This window comes from Phaethon aethereus (assembly GCF_964289735.1).
Source record: "Phaethon aethereus genome assembly, chromosome: 8".
NCBI lineage: Eukaryota > Metazoa > Chordata > Aves > Phaethontiformes > Phaethontidae > Phaethon > Phaethon aethereus.
In genome coordinates, this window is record NC_138584.1 from 4,270,148 (window position 1) to 4,291,489 (window position 21,342).

General features: G+C 37.9%; 1 protein-coding gene across 1 annotated transcript in view; it reads left to right on the plus strand.

The window, feature by feature from the left end:
- The window catches only part of RABGAP1L (RAB GTPase activating protein 1 like), a gene marked incomplete at both ends in the record, with an annotated part of 227,355 nt that overhangs the window by 25,270 nt on the left and 180,743 nt on the right, over positions 1-21,342 (plus strand). The window contains 2 exons of the mRNA XM_082003159.1: positions 8,841-8,934; positions 13,727-13,877. Coding sequence (XP_081859285.1) covers positions 8,841-8,934; positions 13,727-13,877 — 245 coding nt within the window. The remainder of the gene's footprint in view (positions 1-8,840; positions 8,935-13,726; positions 13,878-21,342) is intronic.

Below are 21,342 nucleotides of genomic sequence, written 5' to 3' on the forward strand. Positions count from 1 at the left end.
TTACTACAGGATCTTCTCCAGTTTCAGTCGTGAATGCCATGGTTCTCTGTGGCCTCAAGCTGCCACTGCTATACTCATGTAATTTCACATTTCATATCATTCAAAAAGTGACCTTATTTAACCACTTTGTTAAAAAGACTTTTCTCAACAAACAGTTCCCCTTGAGTTTTTACAAATAATTACTAACCTCAAGGTGAGAGTCTTATCTTTTTAGTTTTGGTCATTAGCTTTCTATTATTTCGTTAAGTCTTAAGTATTTTATAACCGAAGTGCCTTGAATACTGCCTTGGCATGTTAGATAAATGCCAGGCAATATATAATTTTTATGTGTTTACAATGTTGAGGTTGTTGGGGTTTTGTCCATCTGATTATATCAAATATGGCAGTAGATATTAATCTACACATTTGTAAATTACTAATACGGAGTAGAGAATGGCATTGACTTAGAATTTTGACAGCATCTCAAATTTGAGTTTCTTGCGTGTTCTCGAATATGTCAGTTTTCAGACAGCACAGTACATGTGGAAGATGTTTATATTTACAGGAATACCTCCACTGTGCAGCATTTAGTTTGCTTTGTCATCTGTGTGGGAGCAAAACTACTGAACTGAAGTGATAATTTTTCTCCATCTTTTTTTCAACTTTAAGCATTTGTACATCAAATTTAGATACAGTATGGTGGCCCATTTGTGAGTTTGCTACACAAGGGTAGAATCATCCCTCTGTGCATGTTTCTACACTCAGATCTGGATGCACAGTTAGGTTTATTTTTGTGATCTTTTTTTCAACTATTCTTGTTTAATATGACAGTAATGCAGGGACTGTATAGAAACTGTATGACATGGAAATAAGATAAGTTTTTAAATGCAGAAATTTTTGTTGTATTAAAAAGAAGTCAGTTTGGCTTCTTCACACAACCAACAGAATTATTTTGAAGTGGACGTGTGGGTCCTTTGAGAGATTTTGCACAGACTTTTTTATAACGTGTGAAAGCCATTATCCTATGCAGTGAGTGAAAGACAGACATCATCTAATCCCATGCTGTTCCACCCTCTTTCAGTGTTCAACAAATGTAGGGTTTTTTTGGATCCAGATTTTGGGTTACATAGAGAAGCAATTACATTTGCAAACTGTTTGCAAGGTAATCAATATTTTAAGATTTGTCAGCATTAGATTTTGCTTGAATGATTCTAATTGAAAAATGTGTATCTTATAATGCATTAAAAGGAATGAGAATAAAAATACTATTTTTTCCAATTACTGGTTTGCTTTTAGTGAAGAATTCAGATATCTTTCTTTTTTTGTTTTTACTCCCTTTATGTGCAGTTCAGTAGCTCCCACATTAATTTTTTTTCAAGTTAATTATGTAACTTAAGTATAAACAGAAGGTTCGTGTGAGCAGAACTCACTGCAAGTGTTTTTTGTTCATATTCATAAACACCTATTTTTCTGTTCCTGATTATTGCTCTGCCCTCCAAATTAGAAAATATAATGAGGATTATAATTCAGTAAATACATCGTATAGAAGGCATTTTGAATCTTTTTGTATTCATCAGAATAGTTTGTAATGTACTGAAAAGTTGGACTCATCTGAAAATCTACCTTACTTCATACTAGAATCAATTTCCTGACTTAAACTTTGTTTCACTCCTGTCTTTCCTGGCAAAATGATAGTTCATGCTCTGTAATTTCCTGTTACCTTATAAATGGAAACTTGGCGGGGGGGTGGGTTGTGGCCTTTTTCTCACAATCCGCTTTTACCTAGTATGTATGGAATGAAGTCAGTAATGTCTAGATCTTGTTGGCCTGATAATATGCTGCCAACTTCAGCTTCCCCTTCATTTTTGTTCCTTTCCTACGTAAAAATCAAACTTCTCATTTTTGAAATACTCCAATTCTATTCCCACCTCTCTTCATGACCTAATTTCCTTCTCCTTCAGGCTATTCCAACTATATTATTTTTCAGTTCCACCTACTCTTTATTTCACTTGTAACAGCTTCTCAATTAAAGCTCATGAAAAATCCTTTCTATTTCCTTCTTCACTTCAGTGCTCAAATCCCACCTGTTAATTTTTTATCTCCTATCTTCGTGCATTTCTAAATTCGTTTTAGGCTGTACTTCACTTAATTACTTTTATGCTTGAACTCTCTGAACCAACCATATAGTCTTCTGCCTTATTTACCGTTTTTGTTAACTTGACTTTTAAGGTATTGTCATATTTCAGGTGATGTGGTAGAATTCTTTAAGGAGAACTGAACTTATTGGAAAAGTAGCTCTGTGACTCTATAATTGGTATTAAATGTGGATGAGGAAAATTTTTAAAGAAAGATGCAAAAAAAGGCCTGTTCAAAACAACCCCACCCCAAAACAAAACAAACCTTTCACTGCAAAAACAACAAGATTAAAAACATTCAAGCGTATTTAATAACTCAGTTTTTGTTGACATGAGTCAGAGTTCTTAAGTGGACTCTATTTCCTCAAGCCAAAAATGGAAAATACCAGTAAACGTAGTTGATTATTTTTGTTTGAAAGAGGCTGTTAATTACCTGATCAGAGAGAGGAACAACTGTGCTATCTGACCTTTTTTCTGAGTTGGTTTATTACAGGATTTTTTTTTTTCCCAGTCTTTTCCCAACTTGTCAGTGCTGCTGTGAATACTAGAGTTATCCTCTAAGGGTGCCCCATGTTCTGTGTTTGTGGGCTCAAAAGCCTTGTGCTATCAAAATAAATGAGGGAGAAAAAGAGGCCAAGATTTGGCATCTGTGTATGTATGTTTTTTTTCTGTGGGGTTTTGCTCATAATAAAGAGTTACTGTGTGCGTAATTCTTCTGTTTTGAACACTTGATGCCTCAGTATTTTGTTTGAACACCACTCATGAAGAAAAAACATAGACCAGCTGGAGGAGAAAAAGCAGAAATGAGTGGAGAATGTGTCCTTTGAGGGAGGAAACAGAGGTTTTTAGAGGAGAAAGAATAAAGACAAAGTTTTATTTGGAACTGAGATGTGCTAAAATTGTTTTCCATGTCGACTCTGTTTAGGAGATAAAAAGTAATTGGCATTAATTGCAGGTCAAAAGAATTAGGTTCAAACTGAGAGATACAGTCCAAGAGTAAGAGTAATGAAGTCCTTGGAATGAACTGCTTAGGGAGGTAACTGGGCTTTTGTAGGTTTCAGTTAGACAAATATCTGCAGGGGAATACATGATCAAGATCTATGTTCTCTTTAGTCAAGTTCAGAAAGTAAGGACTTGGGTAATCTAGTGGAGCTGTCTCATAAGGCTCATCTTAACTCTGTTGCTATCTTGGGAGATAGTTGAAGCCTGTCGTGGTTTTACAGTGCTCCAAACATGTACAGCTGTCCTGCTGCACAGGGTGGTCTTCTGTGGCACTTCATCAGTAACAGATACTTTACTATAAAAAACAAACAAAAAACCCAAACATGTGCACCTCCAACCTAAAATAACCTTACTGCCGCCTTCATACCAATTCTGAAAGCTTTATTTGTTTTCTGCTAAAAACAGCCTTTCAGGCTATTCTTCATCAGACTAAATCCAAAGAGGTGCCTCTGCTATGTGGCAGGTAGGCCACTTCAGGAAACATTTTCCAAATTACTGGTTACCAAGAATAATGAGCCATAGTTTATGTTGCTAAAGATGCTGCTAAAGCGCTAAAAGGTCTTTCATACCAACAGTAATTGTTCTGCAAGTTGGAGTCTGTTTTTTAAGGGGGGGGGAAGGGGGGGTGTTATAATTGAGCCTAGTCAATAGAGTATTGTTACATGGTAAATGATAGTGCTGGGCCACTTAAAATACAACTCTTCGTGCCCTATTCTGAATAGTCTGCTCACATAATGAATAATTTATGTAATGAATGTTTCTGGATGGAGTAGGCACAAAATTATATGTATCCAGTAGGCTGCCAATTTTCAATTAGATTAATTCTTTTTTAGTTTGTTCTTGAATGTCCCTACAGATTTTTGGGAGAGACTGCTTTTTACACGTTTATGTTTGTCTGTGGGTATACCAACACAACAGACTATATGCAAAATCTGTCATCCAGAGCTTGTCCCCTGACCTAAGTGAGGTCTGTACAGGCTTCTGTATTTATCTCACGCAAATGGCAAATGTCCAAAAGAAGAAAAGCGAATGTCCCTGGGCCAGAAGGAAGCTACAGGTCAGTCTAACCTCAGTCCGTGTGACTGGTTATGCAGCAAATACTCCTGCACAGAGTACATAGAGTGCTCTTGCATCGACAAGGTCACCAGTGCTGTGGACAGGGGACAGGTGGTGGATGCTGTATACCTTGATTTTAGCAGGAACTCAAACACTGTGTCCCATAGTGTCCTAATTGTTAAATCAATGAGATAGGGACTGGATAAGTGAAAAATCATGTGGTTGGAAGGTTGGCTGGACTGCTGGGATGAAAGAATCAATCAATGGTGTAAAGTCCTGCTGGCAGCCAGCAAGTAGTGGTATCTTTCAGGGGTCAGTATTGGGGTAAGTGCTGTTAAATGCCTTTATTAATCATGTGCGTGATGGGACTCGGTGCACCCTCAGCAGGTTTGTGGACAACAGCAAATTGTGGGAAGCGGTCGATAATGCTGGAGGGCAGGGCTCCTACTCGGAGGGACCTTGACAGGTCGGAGAAATGCACTGGCAGGAACCTCACTGAAGTATCCATGATAGAATAACCCTGTGTGACAGACAGGCTGGACACTAACCAGACAGAAAGTCACTTTTGCAGAGAAGTACCTGGAGGTCCCAGCAGGCAGAAAGTTGAAAACAAGTTGGCAGCGTACAGTCGTAGCGAAGGCGGCCAAGCACACCCTGGGCTGTATTAGCAGGAGACTGGCCAGCAGGTTCAGGGAAGTGACCCATCCCCTCTATTCAGCACCGGTGAGACAGCGTTTGGAGTCCTGGGTTCAGATTTGGGCTCCCTTGTACAAGACAGACACTGACACACTGGAGCAAGTCCAGTGGAGGCCACCAAGCTGGTCAGATGGCAGGAGCACATGATGTACAATGAGCGGTTAAGGGAACTACGTTTGGTTCAGGCTGGAGAAGAAAATGCGTAGAGGAGAATCTTATGGCTGCCTACAACTGTCATCAGAGGACTCAAGAAGATGGAGCCACACTCTTCTCAGAGGTGCACACTAAAAGGCTGAGAGGCAACAGACATGGGACAGAAGTTGAGACCTGGGAAATCCTGGCTAGATAAAAGGACATTTGTAGTGGGTGGGTTGGTTGGTTTTTAAACCATAAGCATGGTCAAATAGTGGAACAGGGTGTCCAGAGAGGTTTTACAATCTCCTTTCTTGAAGGCATTCAAGATTGCCCTCCTATTCAGGTCCCTGAGTGACCTGATCTAACTAGAGATGCCCGGAGTGGGAGATGGGACTAGATCTCCAGAGGTCTCTTCCAACCCTAAATGTTCTATGCTGATGCCATGCAGAGCAGTGCTTGCTGTGGGAGTGCAATCCTTCAGGCTTGCTTTAAACAGAGACTCTGGATTTAGGGAATTGGTTCATGAGGCATCCCCAAAGTGAGGTTTTTTTTAGGGAATTTTGTGACTTGTGTTGCAATTCAAAACAAGCAAATAAAAAACCCCTGAGGCTTACTGTTATCTGTAAGTATTCTTAAAGGCTGTTTGTGTGTACACATATTTACAGCCCAGTCCCTCGGCTTTGCTCCCTTGAGATGTCTCCCATCCTCCTCTCATTCTGGTGAGGCACAAATTTTATTGTCCAGTTGATGGGCCGTGAGAGGTCAGGGCAAATAAAGGAAGAAGGGAGCAGTATACAGTACATTTAAAGGAAGGGATCTGTGGCATTCCCAGCAGAATAAGGGTGGATGAAATCATGCTTTGGCTAACGCTGTGCTGGCTTTTAGATGCTATAGAATGGGGCGGGGGGGGGGGGGGGAAGGTGTAACATAGTACACCTCGGAGAAGGAACACCTAACAGTTAAATATCCCTTCCATATCCTCTTTCTCTCTCTGCCCCCACCCCCAATTTATACCTAAGTTCTTAGGTTAGAATATATAAGTAGTCCTTAGAGTAGAAACAAAGTAGAGATTTTTAAAGCTGTTTATTCTCTCTCCTTTGCCCTGTTCTATTTTGAAGTTTTATGATAGCGTCTTTTGAAAGGGAGCATATGGCATTTCTAATTAAGGCCTGTGATTTTCTGACATATAACTGAATAATATATTCCAAATACTGTTAAGCCTTCCAGATGAAAGAATTTTCAGGGCTGAGGCACTGTAGCTTTGTGATATATCTTGTTGGAATATGTATGCTACGTAACACTGATCTCCTTAAGAACTTCGAAGAATTTTGCATAGAATACCAGAGTAGTGAGAAGAGAAGGGGTTTGTTTCTTTTGGCTGATGTTAGTGTTCCTTGGCAAGCTCAGGTTTGGGTCTGATAATGACTAATGTGCTTTATTCTTGGAAGTGTTCAGTGTAGCTTCATTTTTAAACATTTTGGTCTGATTGGGGATTTCACTCATCTTTATCAGATTTTGTTTCAGACTGCAGGATTTGTTTGTGTATGTTTTCACCAGTAGCTCTTGTAGAGGTACACGGTAGTTCTTCAGTCACTCCAAAGAAATTAAAATCTCTCCTTTCAGAATTCTGTGCCAAATTGTCTTCCTTTACCTCGAATGTTTGAAACCTTTCTGAAATTGTGGTTTATGATAAATTTCTGGTGTGAGCCCAGTTTTTTGAGATTCTTAATATGTACCAGTATCATTTATGTGTACCTTGTGTCTCTGAATGGCCAATGTACTCAGTCTGGAGAAGGTTTCCTCAAAAATTTTTTTGCCAAGGGAAGTATAAGGGCTGCATTTATAATTGATGTCTTTGATCCAGTTAGGCAAATCAGAAGAGGAGTTTAAAAAATGTAATGCATTTAATTGCTTTAACTTAACTTTTCTTAGTTATTACCAGGCCTGGGTGGTAACTGAGGAGATTTGCCTTTATAATTTCTTGGGTAATTTTAAAATGAAAAGAAAGTTGAGTATTCAAACACATTTCTTCCACTGGAACATAATGGGTACCTCTGGTTACTGGGAAACCTTTTATAGTGGAATCAAATTCTAGTTAAAATGATAAATTTGGGGGTTTTAGATCTTTGTATTTCCATATTATGTATGTGAAAGATTGGGAAACCTTAAAATGAAGTTTCCTCCAGGTTTATGATGAGTGTGGGTGGCTTTTTTTGTGTGTTGTTTTGTGTTGTTTTTTTTTTTTAATTCTAAGGGGAAGTATTTAAATGCAGGTTGGTCTTGTATTTTGGGGCCTGTACAGTTGTACAAACAGGTTCCAAGCTAAAGGGCTTCACTAATCTAATGTTCAATTTGAAATACAAAGAGATTTCTGATATGCTTCTCTCAGGGCAGCATTTTTGCTGTTAATTGTCCTTGAAATACAGTATATGCTATCTTTGTTCTCACAGTTCATTGTCAAATTCAAGCACTGATGATATTTTTATTACTGACTTGTATTTGACAATTGCTGAGACTATAAATTAGGTGTAATTGAAACGAGAATGACAAGGATGAAGACTTAAGAGGAGAATTGTACAAATACTGAAGATCCTCCTCTACCTGAAGTACTACTGTTGTCTACAGAAACGTACCTGAGGAATTAAAGATATTAGGTCAGCAACCAGATATGATGGAGCTCTGTTGAAGAGAGTATTTAAGGGATTCTGGGAGCAGATGTAGCTTTGGTCCCCTTTTTTGTTTTGTTTTGGCTTCTTGAGACAGCTCAGTTCATAGGAGAGAGCAGCCTTGGAGACCCACTGACATCTAAACTGACCATAGCTTCAGAGGCCTCTGAGGGTAACAGGGTTGTTGCAGTGTCTTTTTTTAGGTTGTGTTCCATAGTAAAGATGCTGAGAATTGGAGCCCTGTCAATATTTGGTGTAGTTGAAATTGTACTCATGCTTAATTTGTAGCGGTATTTTAGATAAGACTGGAAAAAGTCCAAATAACTGCAAAACCATGTGCTCATGAGGAGCTGCTGTGCAGAATTGGGTGGTTCACCTCACTGGGGACAGCTGCATAGACGCATAAGACACTTGGACACTGGATGGTTACTTGCATTGGGTGCTCTATTTGAGCACGCTGTCCCAGGCTCGCATTATCCCTTCTGCTTTTGCATATTAGTCATTGACATGTATCCCTCCCTAAGTGTTTTGTTCTCAATACTTACGAGGTTTCTCTTTCTTTTGAAACATTCTTTTCTGTTCATGCAATATGACCGTTAATGTCACAGTCTTGGTTTTTTTACTGAAACAACTTCATGGATGAGCAGCAAAAATTATTTTGTGGCTCTGAGTAGGCTTCTTGAGATCAGAGTACTACCCCCATGAGAGCAGAGTGGCACATAAGGGATGCAGTGTAATGAGGTAGCGTTATCTATTGTGCTTTAAAAGAGAGTTCTTGTTACGTGAAGTCTGGAGTGTATGTGATTTTTAGATCCTATTGCATTGTGAAATTTTATTAAATGCATAGTTGACAACCTTGAATCTGTTCTCGCATAATGCTTTTTTAGATCCCAACCCTTTTTGCTGTAACAGTGCTGTGAATTACTCCCTAGTCTTGTTCTCTTAAACTTTATGGTAGCTTCATTAATACACTTGTTTTGTCAAGTCTGCTAAACATTCTTTATGGTTCCACTAATATTTTCTATGTCTTTTTGTGGTTTTAAAACTGATACGTGAGAAGAATTATCTGAGACCTATATGTATGCATACATGTCTGTTCTCCTTGGTAAATCTGTGCATGCTTTTGTTTTCTTGTCTTCTTTTTTTTTTTTTTTTTTTTTTTTTTTTGCAGAGAGTGATAATGAACTCTCCAGTGGCACTGGTGATGTGTCAAAGGATTGTCCTGAGAAGATTTTGTATTCCTGGGGAGAATTACTGGGGAGATGGTAATGCTTCATTTCTTAAATTTAGATTTTTAAATACTAATCTTTTCTTTGTTTTATGAAACTATATGCTCTTGAACAAGAGGTCTGAAATTCTTCAGCTTACAGTTTAAAAAGTAAAATACAAAACACATTGAAGTGTGTTTTTTAAACCTAGTTTCAAAGGGACTGGTAAATTCTATTTGAACTTGCAGTTACTTGACAAACCTCTCCGACAGCATCTGCAAAAGTCTTGTTTTGCTCAGTGTTTGAGAATATGTCCATGTATGCTCACACTGCAGGTGTGAGTCTTCAAATGCAGAACTTCCTGGCTACCCGTGTTCCTTGGGGCTGGGTGTTAAGCTCTCATGAAACGAGGTGCCTCTCAGTGCTAGGATAGAAAAGACAGAGCAACTTCAGTCTGTCCTAAGCCATTTGTGCTACCTGCCGTACATTGAATTGATTGATTTGTTTAGAAACAATTTTTTTTGTTTTCCTTTTCTCTTTTTTTTTTCATGTGCTATATGTAAGCACTTGAAAAGGAATTTTAGGAAGACTGTGATCCTAACTGAAACTGTTTCTGTTGGAGAGTAAAATGAAGAATATTTGTAAGCCTAGAGTATGTTCTGAACAGTGTTACTTCTGTGGTTTAATTAAGTGCTTCAGTAGCAGCCTGTACTTTGCCAAGAGAGGAAGAAGCCTGTGTATTTGCGACCCCAGAGACCTTATACTATTAGCAAATGCCAGAACCACTTATTTGGATTTCCCTTTGTAAGTAATAACTCCTGCTGCCTGAGACAAAAATAATCAGAAGCCCTTAATCTGGAATTGGCAAAGTTTCCTTTTCCTACCTCCAAAAAGAGAGCTGAAAAATATTTTAAGGATTTATTTGGGCAATTCCCCCCTTTACTTGGCCACTTACAGCTTGGGGAAACACAGCCTCTTGCTGCTGACCTCGTCTTTAATGGAGATCTCATGCAAAGGTTAATAAATGAGACATCCCAAGGTTTTACTGAGCTTAACGGAACCCTTCCCTCTGGCTTGTTTTTAACTATCTTGTCATCCAAGTTTCTGGCCTTAATGAAAGATCTTTTTGGGGAAGCGCAAATACTTAATGGAATTATTGTACAAATATTCTGGCTATGGACCCTCTGAATGTTTAAGAAAATACTGAGGAGGAGTGTGGAAGTGAGTTGGTCCCTATAGACAAGGGTGTGTTCTTCACCTGAAAAGTCTGTAAACAGATCTGCTCTGGAGCTGTTCAGAACTTTCCAAAGCCTGTTCTAAAGGACATCACAGAGAGAGTTTATAAATTGTTTGCAGTTTTATATCTGGCACCCCAAGGCCATCCCGAGTCCTTAAAGAACTGTGTGGCAGTTTGTTTCAATCCGCATTGCATTTGCATTGGAAGATGCTAATTTATAAAGAAAAACTTATTTATTTTTTTTAAGTTCATTTGTCAGTTGATTCTTTTAGTTTTAATTTTTGTCCTTGACAAATACCTGGACTGCTGTCGATAAGCATGCTGAAGTACAGAACTGCCCACAGCTCATCTTCTCAAGTTTCACATAACCAACTATTTCTTCAAGTTACTCAACTATACTATTCAATGAGACAAAACATTTAAGACTTTTGGAGTAAACTAGTTCGAAGTCCTAACATAATTTACACAGTTAAGGCAGAGAATAATTTAGTAGTTAAAACACCTTAGTTAAAATGAATTAAAAATGGGATGAGAAATGGGACATCCCAGCCAGCTTGAAGACTAGCAGTAGCAAACATTATCTTTAGGAGTGTCTCAAGCAGTGTTACCTTTTGAGATAAATTCAAGTGTATAAAATACTTGAATTTCTTGAATAGTGTTATGTAGCATTTTAAGAACAAAACTTGGAAAGCGTAACAGATGAAAATTGTTAACAATTTAAAAACTAAAAATAGATAGAAATAAAATCTTCTAGTGTGTTGAGAACTGCAGCATATGCTAGTGGAGTATCTATGCACTTGTAAAGAAAGTAAATAAACAAAAATTAACATTTCCACTTGGAGAACTGGTGTACTGATTTGTTTCTTAGAGGGAAAATTTCTTGCACTTTAATTGCTTCCTGTCATTTCATTAAAATGTCACTGTAACCTAATGGACTGACTCAGCAGAAACACTGCTTCAGGAGTCTCCTCGAAACATATAAACAGGAATGAGAATAAGATAATTTACCAGAAAGATACAATAAAGAGTTGGAAAGTAATTGAAGAGCTTTTAATTTATCTTACTATTTACTGCATCCTCAGCATTAAAGTAGTTCTCGCAAGCTGAGCTAGTTTAGCTGAGTACTCAACAATTTATGATGGTTGGTTTGGGTTTTTGTGTGTTTGTGTGTTTTTTTGTTTTTGTTTTTTTTTTTTTTACAAAGTAGTAATGGTCAATAAGAGTCTCTGACTGGAAATATTTGCTTGTTAAGTTGGAGCATAGTCTATGCATCACTGTTCTGTATCCTTGCTCTCTGATGTTTTAAAATTATGTCTTTGAATTTTGCACAGGAAAATTACAGCACTTCGTAACAAATTAAAGATGTCAGCATCCATGAATGACCCATTTTTTTCCCCATGTGCTGAAGGATAAGACTAGAATAGGACAAGCGTTTACTTTATGCTTGTTTCTGTTACAGTCTGGCCAAGCAGGTGTCAGAAAGTTTCTAGGAACGTATGATGCCTGGGCCTCTATACAAAGGAGGGGAGAATGCGTATTTTTTCATTATTGTAGAATACAGAGGAAGGATTATTAATGATCAAGCTGTTTCCCAAACAGACATTCAGAAACTGAGAAGTTGTCTATTAAAGTTAGTTATGCTTTACTGCATGGACTAATGTTGCTGAAGTATTCCCTCCACCGTAAAACTTACCTAAATACGTGACAATAAAATCTGGAGTACTGCAGCATGCTTAATTCTCAGTTGCGAATATGTGCAGTAGTAAGGATGGTATTACAGCATGGAATGTGCATCTCTGTTAGCTGTTGCCATAAGCTATTTGTATTGTTTTCTTGGTGATGCTGAAAAATTCCCCATTATGCTTCTATGGGAATGTACTGTTTTAACTGATCATTTTATTTAATGTGTTTGCTGAGCCTTCAGAGGCAGCCTTCTGCGTTTTATATGTAATACATATGACCAAATCCATTTAATAACCAAACTAATCCCATTTGAAGTGTGCTATGAATGCTTTATTTTCACACAATTTGAGCTTTAATTTTCTGGTGCATTTTATTTATTTATTCCTAAATGTACATTTCATCATTTTGTAACTGCTTAGAGTGTCTAGTCCTTTCAGTATTTCTGTGGATATTGATATTTATTTCTATCTTTTTCCCATCACAAGACCATAAGTCTAAGGTGACTTGCTGCAAAATGTACTGAAAAAGGGAAGAGGGACTAGATACGTTTTAATTTGACTAGCTGAATGATAAAGTTTGAAATTACTTATGTTGCACTGCACATTTAAAATTTAAAATAATTATTGTGTTTAAAGGAATAAGGGCATTATATAATCAGACACTTTTTTAACTCTCAAGTCATTTGGAAAAATGGGGATATAATCCTCTGAGTATAGGAAAAAGAAATTTATTTAGAGCACCATTTAAATTTAAACAGAAGTGGTAAACTGTTCACATCTTAATGACCTGTTTCAAAAAATGAGTACTCTAAACATTTACTTAAAATCAAAGGTCTAATTGCAGGATATTTAATTTAATCTCAGCTTGCTAGCATTTGGCTAAACTACTACTTTCGTGATTCTCCTACCAGTAGAGTTGAAAAACGTAGCAGTGGTCAAAACAACAACAGAGCAAAGCACTTCCTACAGTAGAAAGAATAAAAAGTCAATTCACGCAGTCTTACTGCTACGTTACTATGAAAATTACCATAATAAGTCAAAGCGAGGTTTAATCTAGATCAGTAAACACCGTTATCTCAAGAAGGATTTTTAAACATCTGTGACTGAAAGCTCTGCAATATTGTGCATGTTCATTAATTTTATCCTAAAGGTATGGGCTCAGGGACTGGATTATTTTTGAAAAACATCTTTAGTATTCAACCTGTCTGAATACAGCCTTTTCATAGTTCTATATACCAACTTCTGTAGGATTAATTATGCAGTGTTGGGGGGGAAAAAAAAAGTCATCCTGCAGTTGTCTTCCTACATTTTTTGGCCAGGACAAATTTACAAGCAGATTTATTTGGAATGGTGGGATTTTACCAAGGTATGTGCAAGTGTTAGTGCCTTGTGGGACCTGCAACATACTCTTGGCATTAAGTATAAATCTGGAACTTCAGGCTTCATGTTAGTACTCTTAAAACTGGCTTTTGTTTGTTTTCTAAAATTATTTCTCTATACAGCTTAGTTACTTTAAATTTCCTTTTCTTAACCAAAGCGACATGTATACATGGAACAAATATTTAAACTGAGTTGTCTGCACAGATGGCATAGTTTTCTCTTTCAGATAAAATTGTTCTTCATTAGCCAGTGTAGTTCAATTTCTGCAATTGCTTCTTGTTCTAATTTTCACTAATTTCTCTAAACCTAGAGAATCTGGGTATCACCACATTTTGCTACTAGTTCTTGTTGTAAATCCTGGCAGGAGTTTTGCTTTCCATCTGAAAAATAGCAATAAGCTTAACCAGGGGAAGAAGACTTTGTTGCTAGTTGCTGACTCTACTTTTCAGAATAACATTGGGAAGTTGAAAAACTTCTAATATTTTTTTTAATCTTGATTTCTACTTCCTGTAGTTGAGGTATAATAGGGAAATGATTGTCTGTTTCTCAGGCACAGTAATCTTGTTGTGAGACCAAACGGATTATCCACCCTGGTGAAAAGCGGTGTTCCAGAAGCACTAAGGGCAGAGGTTTGGCAGTTGCTGGCAGGATGCCATGATAACCAGGCAATGCTGGATAAATACAGAGTTCTCATCACAATGGTAAGTGATTACTACTTCCGTCTGTCTGTCTGTCTGTTTCCCTTGGTTAAAATGCATTCTACTGAGGAGCAGTTTTATTCAGTGGCAAAGTAGCAAAAGAGTGAATTAGTTTGACTTGATTTAAGCAACTGAAACTGTGATTAGGTGATTTTACCTCCTGCCATGGGTACCTGCTGAATGGCATTAACAATAGAAATTGCTGACCTATATCTGTAGTAATGCTTGACATTTAGCTTTCTGTTCACTTGCTGTGATGATAATAAGCACATCAGCTTGTTGTTCAGGTGCTTGGTGATGTGTGTTTTTTTTTTTTTAATAAACTCATATTCTTTGCTTTGGTTTTTTCAACAGCTTCTGTTCTCTGTATGCCTTAATTTTCTGGGTTTTAGTTTAAAAACAAACCAAACCAAAACCAAACAAAACCCCACAAAGTTGGGTATTTCTTGCTCTGTTGTTTATTTAAAAAAGAATGTTAAAAGCATTTTTACCAAGTAGGAAACCAGTCTCCTTGCTATATGGGCAATTTGAGAGGAGAATCCTGTCGGGAATCTTCTCCCATTCTGTATCCTAATGTCTTCAGTGTAGTCAGTAAACATTAAAAGAAGTTGTCTGCGTAGATGTTCCAGACTGCTTGTAGCTGTAATTGAAAGATTGAGAACCACTGTGTTGTAGTATCAGAAAATTTGTGGAGTGTCAGGAGGTAAACTCGCCACTTGGGGTTCTAAAATTCTTGCCACTGCAGGGTAGTTAAGTACTCTGAGAAAAACCACGGTCTCAAAAATGGTCATAATGGCAGAAACAAATGACTATAACTTTATATATTGCTCATAGAAATTGTTGGATTTGTTATCTAGGGAATGAATCATCTGTCCATACAGAAGTTCTGGGGTACACACTGTTAGTAAAAGTTTCCTTTCATGACGTTGTCATATCTTTCTGATACTCGTCCTCTTAATTTGACCTACCCACTATGTCTGTAAAGCTTAAAAGCGTCCCCAGAGTGAGAGCTGTCCTCATGGCTTCTTTTTCCTTTACCGATAAAGGAGGATGTTTTGATAGTGTAAGTTTTTCTTCTTGGCGTTGCAGTTGGGTTACATTTATCCTTAGAAACCATTCACAGGACATCTGTCAGCTGTATGTTGCATCAAAACCACCTCCGTTATTTTGCTCTTGCTTTCCAAAAGTGGGGAAGATGTTTGTTTTCACAGCGGAGGAGGGACTGGAAAACTTCTAAAATGCAAGCCTGATCTTGATGCTAGGGCTTCATGACTTAAAAATACCTTGCTACTCTTTGCCTTTTCATGATAGAAATATTTCAGTGACGTATATTTTGGAAGGTAATATTGCATACAGTATTTAATATGAAATATTATACTGTTATAGATTAGAAGATGAAATCCTATTCTGAACTGAAGCATTTACGCAAACCAGGGTTTTTTTTCTGAAGTAAATCACTTTTATTCTGAACTCAGAAAATTTCTTCTATAGTCTGACTGTATATAACTGCTGTGGATCACATCATCTGGCATACATTGCATGAAAGGATTCATGAAAAGAAATGAACAGGAGAGAGTCTATGCCAAACCAAAGCTAAGGCCTGTTTTTAGGAATAGGTAATACTGGGTGCTCCAGAAAAACTTGTCGGCTAATTTTTTTTTATGAACTACTATCTGTTATTTGTGTCTATGAACAGAACTCCTTTCGGTTTCGTTTTGGTGTGTTGGTAATGTGAATTAAGCTATTTTAGAGAGACGAGGGAATGTATACATTGTTCTCTGAATCCTACTAAAAGCTTTGTTGTAGTGTTATCTTACGTGTGTCAACAATTGCATGGTAAACTTCAGAGTTACTTGGGTATTAGTGATTGTTCGCTTGCTTCTCCTGTATGAAAAAGCAGAACTGATTTATTTTTTCTGCGTTGTTTGTATGCTACTATCCCAATACACCAACAACATGTACTTTATTTTTTCAGTAATTACTTACTCTTCCCAGTAAGAAAGACATAGATTTTGTCTTGATTCTTTCAGTTTACTCATACATTTACACAGTTTCATTGTCTCCTGCATTTTGGTCATTCTGCTTAATGTTTCTCTCTTGTTTAGGCTCACTTCTGGAAACTGGATATATTTGTGGGTGTCTTGACCACTTCAGTAGTATATTCTGTAAGCCTGTGCATCCCTGAGCATATCTCTGTAAGACATTCCTAGGTGGTTAGAGGCGGCAGTGTTTGCATTTGCAGTCTTGAGAATGAATTGTGCTGAGATACAAGAAGCAGGAGGTGGTAGTAACGTGCAAACTTGACCCACTACCCACTTACCTCCTCCTATAACTCCCCCGGTAGAGCAATCTCCCTTAAACAGCTCCCTATTACTGCCTAGCTCCCTTCAACCTGTCATTTCTTACCTCCTAGCTGTAACAGCTCCTCCATAAGACCCTGCTCTCCCAACACCTGGCCCTTTCCCCTTTCCGATGATCCAGCCTGACCTTGCGCCGTTGGGCTAAACGGTCAGTTCCAGTACCGCAGCGAGAAAGAGGGCACACTGGCAAAATCTCTGCATCCAGGGATCTGTAAGAAAGTAAGTGTATAGAAGTGCAGTTGGGGCTTTTTCTCCGGTGACCAAAATAATGTGGCTACTATGTGTGACGCTGTAGCAAAACACTATAGAGGACTGTAGTAATTAATACCGTATTAGCTAGTGCTTACCCATAAGATAAGGAATGCTGGCCAGTTCTCTTGAGCGAGGCATGGCTTTCAAAGCATCTTTGACATCTTTGATTTCTTTGGTTATATGAGATCTAAGGGATTTTTTTCCTAAAGAACATTTCAGAGGCCTAACTTGAGGAACAAATCTTGAAAATTGTCTTTCTACTATCCTAGCTTAAAAAGCGAACCCAGTAGTTGAAATGATTAGCATTGAACATACGATACCTAATTTATGACTACCTCTTACGGGGATCAGAGGGAAATACGTTAAAAACTGAAGCTTTAAAACTACTGTGGTGTTGCTGGTTAAATCCTGGTAAAACTGTGCTCACTAGAGGAGGAGGAGGATTGTATTGTTGATAGGCCAATAACATGTGCTTTGTGATGAACTGAATGATACCACTCTCAACATCTGAGTTTACTTTGGAGACCGTGATATAGACACCTTTTTTTGTTCTATGCCAGTTATGTTTGGTTTGTGCAGAAGTAGTATGGTAGATTGGCCAACTATTATTCATATCACTTAAAAAATCTGATGTGCATGTTATACTGTATATATCCATCTGTATGCAGAGCTCTGAAATCTACTGCAGTCTCTTCCAGTTAGAGTGTTCTGTTCAATTAGGTCTGTAGGAGAGAGTAATTTGGGTCTTGTTTTAGTGTTTCAGCGCAAAAAAACAAAATAAAATCTGTCTTACTTAGCAAAATCAATGCCATACTTGTGTTCGCCAAAAGGCATGTCCTCTAATTGACTGCACTGGAGGTCAACAGTCTGTCAAGAATGATCAAGGGAACCGTGTTTCCTTTCCCATATCAGAGCATTTACAGGCCGATACATTTCCCATCTCTAGCTGAGTTTGGAATTCCAGGAAGGAAGGGAGAAACAAATACTTCTGCTCTCACAAATACTTTCTACTGACAAGCACTGTCTTGCTGTACCTTGTGTCTCCTGCTGAGTTCCAGCTTTGTGATTACCATGAGCCTCTCAGAAATTTTGAGTGGAGCACAATAGTAGGACTTGCATACAATTTTAGAGAGTAGGAGTTGTGATTTGGCAGCTGCTTCGTTTCTGACATATATGTAAATCTGTACTGTATGACAATCAAAATCTGCCTTAGTTACCTTTCTGGCATGTGCTATAGGCTTTTGACCCTGCTGCGTGTGGCAAAGTAAAGGTGAAAATAAAAAGATACACCAGCAGAGATAAATGTGGTTTTTTATATATATACACACATGCATATATATTTAAAGAAAACACAAGTCAGCGTAAGAGAAATCTGCTTGTGTGATGGTAGTGAAGGGGTAATACTGGTACTTGTATATAGAGCTTTTGTAAAAGCATGTTAGATCCTTTTGTTAAAAGAAGGTAAATAGAAAACCATGCATAAGCTAGGGTCACTTCATTGATAGAGTTTTTTCTCCTGCCTACTTGACATGATTTTATGTTCAGTTTCATCGGTTCCTCCCAAAAGACTCAGATGAATTTTTCCTCTGACAAGATAGGTTTTGAGCTCCGACAAACTGACCAGTGGCAAGCCACAGTTTTACCCCAGTTACAATTGAGGTGACTGGTAATTGTCTTCAGCCATAGTTGTATTCCACCTTGCCCCACTCTGCTGCCCTGACTCCACGCTGTCACTTTCAGAAGAGGTGTCGGGCATTGTCGATGTGTAAATCATTAGAAATCTGTGACTTGATGGCAATAATAAAGCAACTTACTGGACAACACTCATTGCACTTGAATTTGGGACAGTTGCTTTATTTATTACATCTTATGCTGTCTGTTAGTAACATTTTACTTTTGTGTTTCAGGTGGTTTTGTTCTTGTATGGGTTCTTACTGCTGAATGTGTAGGGCAACACTTCTTTCCTTCCTTTTCAGTGTTAGGGTCTGGGTGCCTGTTTTGTAGTGCTGTTACTGATTACTCTTGAAACTCTATGCTGAAGTCCTAAGTTCAGAAAGGAGCACCTGTCAGGGTTCTATGTAGTTGTATAAGTAAAATAATGAAAGCAAAGAGAGAAGGCAGTCGTTCACATTCTGTAGTTTGAAAGCTTTTGGGTGGACCATTTTAAGGTAGGATTTACGACTTAAGTGGATCATTTTTTTATAAAAGACTTTCAGTGTACAGTCTGATTTCCATTAAGAAGTGAGCTGTATGTATAAAGTTCATCTAATAGCACGTATAGACTACTTTTAAATGCTGCTGCTGCTCTCGTTTAAGAAAACAAAAGTTGTTTTAAAGTTGTTGTTATTATTTTTTGAACTATGATCAGAAGAAGAAACCTAGTTTCAGATAAAGTAGATGTTACTCAAAAGCAGTGAAAGTTTGCATATGAATGCGAGTGCCCATTTTTTAAATGGCTGGTGACTTTGAGTCCAAGGTCTTAAAGAAAGACTAAGTGGCTGTCTTTCCAAATGACTTAGAAGAGAACCAAAAATAAGATTATTTGTTTATTGTCATAATTTCCTTTGGCAATATGAGCATGTGCCCAGAACAGTTAGAGATAATAACTAATTAAAGGGTCAGGCTTCAGAAGAGTTGGCCAGTAGCTTTGTCTGCTGACTGTGTAATCGTGTTTTATGTCTGGGCCAATAATGTTTCAAGCCACTCTGCAGAAGAGTGAAAATCCTAAGAATTCTTCCAAAGTCTGAAGCAAATACGGGAGGCATTGATTTGGGGATTAAACATTGCCATTTCATGAAAAGAATTTATTTCAGTAATACAATCATTTGAAATTAGCACTAATCACATAGAGGTATACTTCTCCCGCGGTAAGGACCAATTTATATGACAGTGCATTCCATTGCTGCAGAAGATGGAGCAAATGTGTTGTTTTTTGGGCTAGGTGAAATCTAATCAATTTAGAGCTAATAGATGTAGTTTATCCATTTTGTTTGGACCGGTATTATTATTTCTGATTCCTACAAGACAAATCCTCTCATTATAAAGCAAAAAGAAAAAAAAACCCAAAAAACCAAAAAGGAAAGTTCAGTTTTCTGGAGACCTCTGAGGTTAAGAAATGTTGCTGGCCCAGATAAAAAATCAAAATTTAGTTTGCTGAAAAGAACAGTAAATGATGGCAAATGGAAGCAGTCTGCATGCGCTGATGGAGTGATGTGTTGCTCATAAATTTTGTCGTATCCATGTAGTCACAAGCCCTACGGTGCATGTGTTCAGCTGCCTTGGCCAGGATCAGTTGTGTGTGACGTGGAGGATAAGGGATGCAGGCTATAAAGTCGTCCCTACATCTCTTGGGTGTCTCTTGGTTAGTGACAGCAAACTGTGGGATTTTGGGGTTTTGTTTTTTTTTTTTTTTTTTTTTTGACAAGTTTTTGGTACTCTTTAGGAGCCAAACAATTCTTATGGTGTGGTCTTTTCCCCCAGAAGCTTGTTGACTTCAGCCTGCGTAAATCTTAGGCTGCGTTGCTGCTCTTTGTCTCTGTTTCCTCACTGCGGGTGAGTTTGTGGCTTCCAGCCTGTTTTCCTTTTGGCAGAGTTGATGTGCACTAGTTTTGCTGTGGGTCTCCAACTAGCTGGTCCTCTGATCAATTTCAGCACTTACTTTACAAACCTCTACAGAAAAGGAAGAGCTACAGTAGAGCAAGATTGTCGGGTTTCTTTAACAACTGTATTTCATTATGATAAGCACTTTCTGAGAAGAGAAACTTTGTCGAACTGGTAGGACTATGAGAAGTCCTGCAGATGGATGTCTGTATCATCTCTTCTCCCAAAGGTGTGATAGTGGTTGCTTGCCCAAAACTAAAAGTTAGAAAGAGGCTAGCTAAAACCAGCAAATATCGTCATTGAAGTTTTATCATCTGCTTAAGTACAGTCTTCCATGCATTGAATTAACTTTAATTACCTGTTTTCCTTAGTGCATCTATCTGCAAATGGATCTCAAAGGATTTGAAGTAATGATCAACTTTCACGTAAACCTAATGTAGAAATGTATTTACTTTTTACACTTTGAAATTATGAAAGTCGTTCAAACAAGAAAAGGTATTTGCTTCTTTGCTTCGTACTTAATATTTACTTGGCTTTTTAATTTTTATTGCTAATGTGCTCCCATAATTAGTAAATAGAAAGTGGAGGAGATTACAAATGAGCCTCTGTGTCTGTGCAAATAGGATTAAATGCAGTTAACTTTGAAACTGGTGCCTTGATGCCATGTTTGTGGGGTTACTTAGTTATTTATCTGTGTGAAACTGTTGGGTTGAAACAGTTTAGCTGTGGTTTGAGAGAATTACTTAACATAGGAAGGCTATTTTAGTTTGAGTAGAAAATTAATCAAGCTTGTTATTTGCAGCAATACCAAAGATACTTGGTTAGCACTACGAAGAGCAATATTTTTTTGTCCCAGTGGCATCGTGTAGGGTTCCACTGCTCGGTGTTCTGAGACTAATTAATCAGTAAGGGTGTCTACTTAAAAGGATGACTGTTCACCAGCTGCCACAGCAGGCTGGCTAATGGACTGAAACATTAGAGTATTTTTGTAGCAAATATTTGTGTTCAGAGTGCTGCATCTGTTTGTCCTAACTAAAAATGGGGGAGTTTATGTATCTACGTAGTGAGGAATAACTTGCATGTTTTCTCTCCAGTACAGTGCGGAGCGACCCATTTCATCAGAGCTCTGTCTGTTAAGCACTCTGGTCGCAAGCAATGTGAGGGTTTGTCAAGAGCAGCGTGTAGTGTGTTGGCTGCTTCTTGCAGCAGTTTTTCAAAAACGTGTCTATGAAGTGAAGCACTCTCGTATTTGAAAA